The sequence below is a fragment of the Ipomoea nil genome, unplaced genomic scaffold, assembly GCF_001879475.1.
Source record: "Ipomoea nil cultivar Tokyo-kokei standard unplaced genomic scaffold, Asagao_1.1 scaffold0268, whole genome shotgun sequence".
Lineage (NCBI taxonomy): Eukaryota > Viridiplantae > Streptophyta > Magnoliopsida > Solanales > Convolvulaceae > Ipomoea > Ipomoea nil.
The window spans coordinates 3,189,394-3,195,569 of NW_017616696.1; the positions used below are offsets into that span (position 1 = coordinate 3,189,394).

The following is a 6,176-nucleotide window of genomic DNA, read 5'->3' on the forward strand; positions in this document are numbered from 1 at the left end:
TGATATTAGGGAAGATATTATATGCAATATAAATGTTCATATGCCGGGTAAGAGAAAAAACGCGTGAGGAAGTGTGAGAGTGCATTGTAACCGGCGGATTAGAGACAGACGAAGCGCAGACTGTAGACACGACTTCAGGCAGCAAAGGTATGTGCGAGTTGGTTAATTGGTATGTGTGTTTCTGCATAGTAATTAATTTGATATATAATTGTTGTTGGACGGATGGAGAATAATTTGGGAGTGTTAGGCGGCGTTTTTGAGCACATTGTATGACGGATAGAGGTTGAGTAAGCAGATGCACAAGTGTGTAAATTTCTTTAACCGGGTAATGTATTAGGATGGTGTGATGGATTTGTGCGGGTTTAGTATAGGAGTGTGTGCGTAATAAGAGAAAACGACGGAGTTAGGAATGTGGGGAATTGACACTTATATTGAAACTGTTGATGTGCACTTTGACACAAACTAACACGTGGTTGAAGGTGTGTGCGTGTAGCTGTCCTCGTAAGAGTTAGGAACACTATGATTTCAGGATTTAGTGGCGTGTGCGTGGTACATAAGTAGTTGATGCATATTGGGCTAACAGTGGTCCGAGAACAGACTACCAGTTTGCTAATATATGTTGTTTGTCAGGTCCACTACCCATGGAAGATGATGCCTGGCAGCGAGAATGTGTTATGGACGTAACACCAGGCGGCAATGAGACTTGGGTAACAGAGTGCGACCCCAACATCAAGCCGGCACAAGGTCAAATTTTTAACAACTTAGACGACGGTATTGAATTCTACATGAAGTATGCATCTATAGCTGGCTTTGATGTGCGGCGAAGTTCTGACAAGAAGAACAGGTATGGGGCCATTTTGAGGAAAAAGATGGTTTGTTCACGTGAAGGTTTTAAAGAAACCAAAAACACAGGGTCGGTTGTTAGTGATGCACCAACCAAGGCAAGACGCCGGCGGCCCTCAACAAGAGTTGGGTGCATGGCTAGGATTGTATTCAAACGAGACAAGACGGGACGGTATGTTGTGACGACATTCGAAGAGGCACACACGCACTGTTTGTGCGAGGAGAGTTACAAGCCTTTCTTGAAAGTGAATAGGAAACTAGATGTTGGTCATCAACAGTTCATAACAAATTGCTCTAAGGTTAATGTCGGTGCCAGTAAGAGCTTTGACATATACGCAGAGATAGTTGGTGGAGTTGAGAATGTGGGTTGTACGCAGCAAGATTTCAAGAATTACCGAAGGGAGGTGTTGGCATACATGCAAGGTAGAGACGCACAAATGGTAATATCAAAATACCTTGATATCAAATCTGACTACAGTGACATGTACTTTGAATACGAAGCAAACGAAAAAGATCAATTGGCACGTGTGTTTTGGGCAGACGGTGTGGCACGGCAAAAATTCTGTGCGTTCGGAGATGTCGTATCATTCGATGCAACGTACAAAACAAACAGGTACGTAATTCCGGAAACTAAAACTAAAATTGCAATCGTATTATGTGTGTTACCGTTGAGGGTGAACCAGAGATTTGAGAGCCATATTTAAAATTATTTGTGTATTTGTTTAAAATGCACATGGAGTGATATAGGGTAAATAACATTCTGCTGTGCGTACGTGAGTTGAGGCGTGAACGTAAAAGTGTCAACCACACGAATGGGCGCGTATGTGACTGTCAGAACTGGCAGTATATGCATGAGAAGTAACTAGTTTTCTGGTATGACAGGTACAGCCTCGTGTTTGTCCCATTCACAGGCGTAGACAACCACAAAAAATGCGTGACATTTGCCGCAGCACTAATTGCTAGGGAAGATGTGGAATCGTATTGTTGGGTGCTGAGGCACTTCAAGCGTGGAAGATGTGTTAACGTTATAGAGTTATTAGTAGATTATTAGTAATGAACAATTTAAGCGTAGAAGATTTATTGGGAAAACTGAATTAATAAAGCCGAAAATATTGATAAGATTAAATACTAACTCAGAAATGTATAAAGGCAAACATGGTTCAAAATTTATTCCTCGGGCGCACGAACCGTTACGAGACGACGCACATGGTCAGTACTGCTCCGGGAAAACGGTACTGGGAATACTTTGATATTATTAGCGAACAATTTAAGCTTAGAAGATGTCTTGACACCATAGAGTTATTAGTCAATTATTAGAATTAGACAATGTAAGCGTAGAAAATATATTGAGAATACTAAATTAGAAACGGACAATAAAGTGCTAGTAATACACAAGCTCAAAAATTTGTAAAGGCAAACATGGCTCAGAAAAGTATTACCATGACGCACAAACCGAAATGTTTAGGCACAAATACGCACGGACCGTAAGCATGATACGCACATAGTGAGCAAATATGACGCACAGACGTACAAATTGAACCCACAACATGAGCAAAAAAGGTAGACAAACATATAATCTCAAAAGCATAGCGGATGTAAAGTGTGTGTCTTGCTTATTTGAACTAAAGCTCGGCCCTGACTGACCACCATGGGGGAACAGACATCAAAATGGAAGTGACAAAACAGAAACCACAAAGTATTACTGAAATTCGGGTTACAAGTGTAAAAATCAATGTTGCCGTGCAAAACAGAAACAAAAAAAAAAACTATGTTTGAAAGAAATGGCATAAATAACATTATTAAATGTGGTTGACAATGTTAAAAAACATCCGAATAAAATTATGGCCTGCCACGAACCACTGCAATGGAGCGCATAACACAGTTGACATTTGAGTGGCGATGAGTGTTGCCTTCAAACATCAAGATATCATACATGAACCGGACCCGTAGAGCTTGCACCGCACGCGCATCGCCCCTCCGAAGACCACAATCCCAAAGGCAAACATGGCTCAGAAAAGTATTACCATGACGCACAAACCGAAATGTTTAGGCACAAATACGCACGGACCGTAAGCATGATACGCACATAGTGAGCAAATATGACGCACAGACGTACAAATTGAACCCACAACATGAGCAAAAAAGGTAGACAAACATATAATCTCAAAAGCATAGCGGCTGTAAAGTGTGTGTCTTGCTTATTTGAACTAAAGCTCGGCCCTGACTGACCACCATGGGGGAACAGACATCAAAAATGGAAGTGACAAAACAGAAACCACAAAGTATTACTGAAATTCGGGTTACAAGTGTAAAAATCAATGTTGCCGTGCAAAACAGAAACAAAAAAAAAACTATGTTTGAAAGAAATGGCATAAATAACATTATTAAATGTGGTTGACAATGTTAAAAAACATCCGAATAAAATTATGGCCTGCCACGAACCACTGCAATGGAGCGCATAACACAGTTGACATTTGAGTGGCGATGAGTGTTGCCTTCAAACATCAAGATATCATACATGAACCGGACCCGTAGAGCTTGCACCGCACGCGCATCGCCCCTCCGAAGACCACAATCCCAAAGGCAAACATGGCTCAGAAAAGTATTACCATGACGCACAAACCGAAATGTTGAGGCACAAATACGCACGGACCGTAAGCATGATACGCACATAGTGAGCAAATATGACGCACAGACGTACAAATTGAACCCACAACATGAGCAAAAAAGGTAGACAAACATATAATCTCAAAAGCATAGCGGCTGTAAAGTGTGTGTCTTGCTTATTTGAACTAAAGCTCGGCCCTGACTGACCACCATGGGGGAACAGACATCAAAAATGGAAGTGACAAAACAGAAACCACAAAGTATTACTGAAATTCGGGTTACAAGTGTAAAAATCAATGTTGCCGTGCAAAACAGAAACAAAAAAAAACTATGTTTGAAAGAAATGACATAAATAACATTATTAAATGTGGTTGACAATGTTAAAAAACATCCGAATAAAATTATGGCCTGCCACGAACCACTGCAATGGAGCGCATAACACAGTTGACATTTGAGTGGCGATGAGTGTTGCCTTCAAACATCAAGATATCATACATGAACCGGACCCGTAGAGCTTGCACCGCACGCGCATCGCCCCTCCGAAGACCACAATCCCAAAGGCAAACATGGCTCAGAAAAGTATTACCATGACGCACAAACCGAAATGTTGAGGCACAAATACGCACGGACCGTAAGCACGATACGCACATAGTGAGCAAATATGACGCACAGACGTACAAATTGAACCCACAACATGAGCAAAAAAGGTAGACAAACATATAATCTCAAAAGCATAGCGGCTGTAAAGTGTGTGTCTTGCTTATTTGAACTAAAGCTCGGCCCTGACTGACCACCATGGGGGAACAGACATCAAAAATGGAAGTGACAAAACAGAAACCACAAAGTATTACTGAAATTCGGGTTACAAGTGTAAAAATCAATGTTGCCGTGCAAAACAGAAACAAAAAAAAACTATGTTTGAAAGAAATGGCATAAATAACATTATTAAATGTGGTTGACAATGTTAAAAAACATCCGAATAAAATTATGGCCTGCCACGAACCACTGCAATGGAGCGCATAACACAGTTGACATTTGAGTGGCGATGAGTGTTGCCTTCAAACATCAAGATATCATACATGAACCGGACCCGTAGAGCTTGCACCGCACGCGCATCGCCCCTCCGAAGACCACAATCCCATGAAGCATATGATTTGCCAATACAGCACTCCAAGTGACGCATGGCAAACACACCACAATCTGTTGTGTTTGTCGCATCACGCCATGCGAATCGAACCCTACGGGGAATTAACTCCGTGACCTTCATGAACAACTCAGTTACCCCAATATCTTCAAAGAAAACGGAAAGCAATTCGTGCTGCAAGAATGACAACAAGTAAATGAAGCATATACGAGCACAAATGAATGTAAAAGTATTTACCCAAACATACCAGCACCGTGGGGACGTGGTCATATTTATCTAGCGAAAGATTACCAGCTGATGAATTATCAACTACATCAAACCGCATGCGCCTGAGATCCACTACAATGACGTAGTAGTGACCCTTTTGTAAGATAGGAAAAAGAAACTGCAACAAAAGGACAAAAGGGCACAGTAAATTAAGCGGGCACAGACAATGCACATTACATAAAAAAATACAGACAACGCACTAACCATGTCAAACTGATCCCATGCCGTATATGAAGAAAAGTCCAACTCAGCCTCCATACTATCCGTAAACCACTGCAACCGACGTGACGGTGGTGCCGAAAGATCAACAACAGAGAACAACTGCACTCAAATAACAAGCAGCTAAAATAAGAACCAACTCATTCATACAAACATACACTACCGAGGAATAGAGCAGAACCGTAGTAGTCGGTGACGCAAAGAATCTGGAAGGTGACCCAACCGCCTTCATCCTTTCCTTATAAGTCAAAATGGCAGTCCAAGCATTCAGTATACCAACCATCACCTTATTACCTTCCAACAGAGAAACAAAATCTGACCTCCGAGCCGACCGATCACCATAATAAAATAGTTCCTCATCCCTGCATAGATAATAATTTTGTATAAAAAAAAAAAACTTAAAAATGCACACAACAATGAACAAAACAAAAAAACCAGCATGTTAATACATGTCCAACTGTCTACCCCCAAGCAACCAATCATACACGGTATTGGCATCGGGGACGGGGGCATGGGGCCTGAGCACAGCACGAGCGCGTGTACGAGGTTCATACGAATTAAGGTCAAGCGTCCTCAACGCATCAACATTTTCAGAAGTGTTACGTGGTAGCTTGGTAGGCGCGCGACAAAGAGGTTAATTAGTCATCGCACTAGTTGGAGGCACGGGTGGAACAAGAGGCTACAACATAGAATGAAACAAGCCACCAAACAAAAAAAACAACCATTAAAAGGAATGATTCAACAACGGTAAAGCAACATTATAGACAACTACCTCAACTGGAGTTGAATTTTCCACGCCATCACCATATGCACCAGCATACCGACCGCGCTTCGAAGGCACAGGAATTCGTGGGTCTTGACCTACCGAAGCCGTACCTCGTGCAGCCGCATCGTGTGTGACAGATGCGCATACCTATAGTACGAACAAATGAAACGCCTATTACACAAGTGAAATACACAGGCATGCACAAACCCAGCAAAAAGCCGCACAGCCCGATCGAGAGACAGTGAAAAATGACAACGGGCAGAACAAGTGAAACGCACCAGCTAAAAAAGAAAATGCACCCAGAGTAAACACGTAAAAATCCCCCGCACA

The 6,176-nt window shown here is 42.0% G+C and overlaps 1 protein-coding gene across 1 annotated transcript; it reads left to right on the forward strand.

Moving 5' to 3' along the window:
* Positions 1 to 641: 641 nt before the first annotated feature.
* Positions 642 to 1,894, forward strand: LOC109152829 (protein FAR1-RELATED SEQUENCE 5-like). The gene is made up of 2 exons (XM_019300491.1): positions 642 to 1,456; positions 1,726 to 1,894. Exons 1-2 carry the CDS (start codon positions 642 to 644, stop codon positions 1,892 to 1,894), a joined length of 984 nt encoding a protein of 327 aa, XP_019156036.1.
* Positions 1,895 to 6,176: the final 4,282 nt, after the last annotated feature.

What these genes read in the sequence shown, in the direction of transcription:
- LOC109152829 (XM_019300491.1), top strand. Translation starts at nt 642, where the DNA reads ATGGAAGATGATGCCTGGCAGCGAGAATGTGTTATGGACGTAACACCA. An exon ending in GCAACGTACAAAACAAACAG is followed by an intron (nt 1,457 to 1,725) that starts GTACGTAATTCC and finishes CTGGTATGACAG; the next exon opens with GTACAGCCTCGTGTTTGTCC.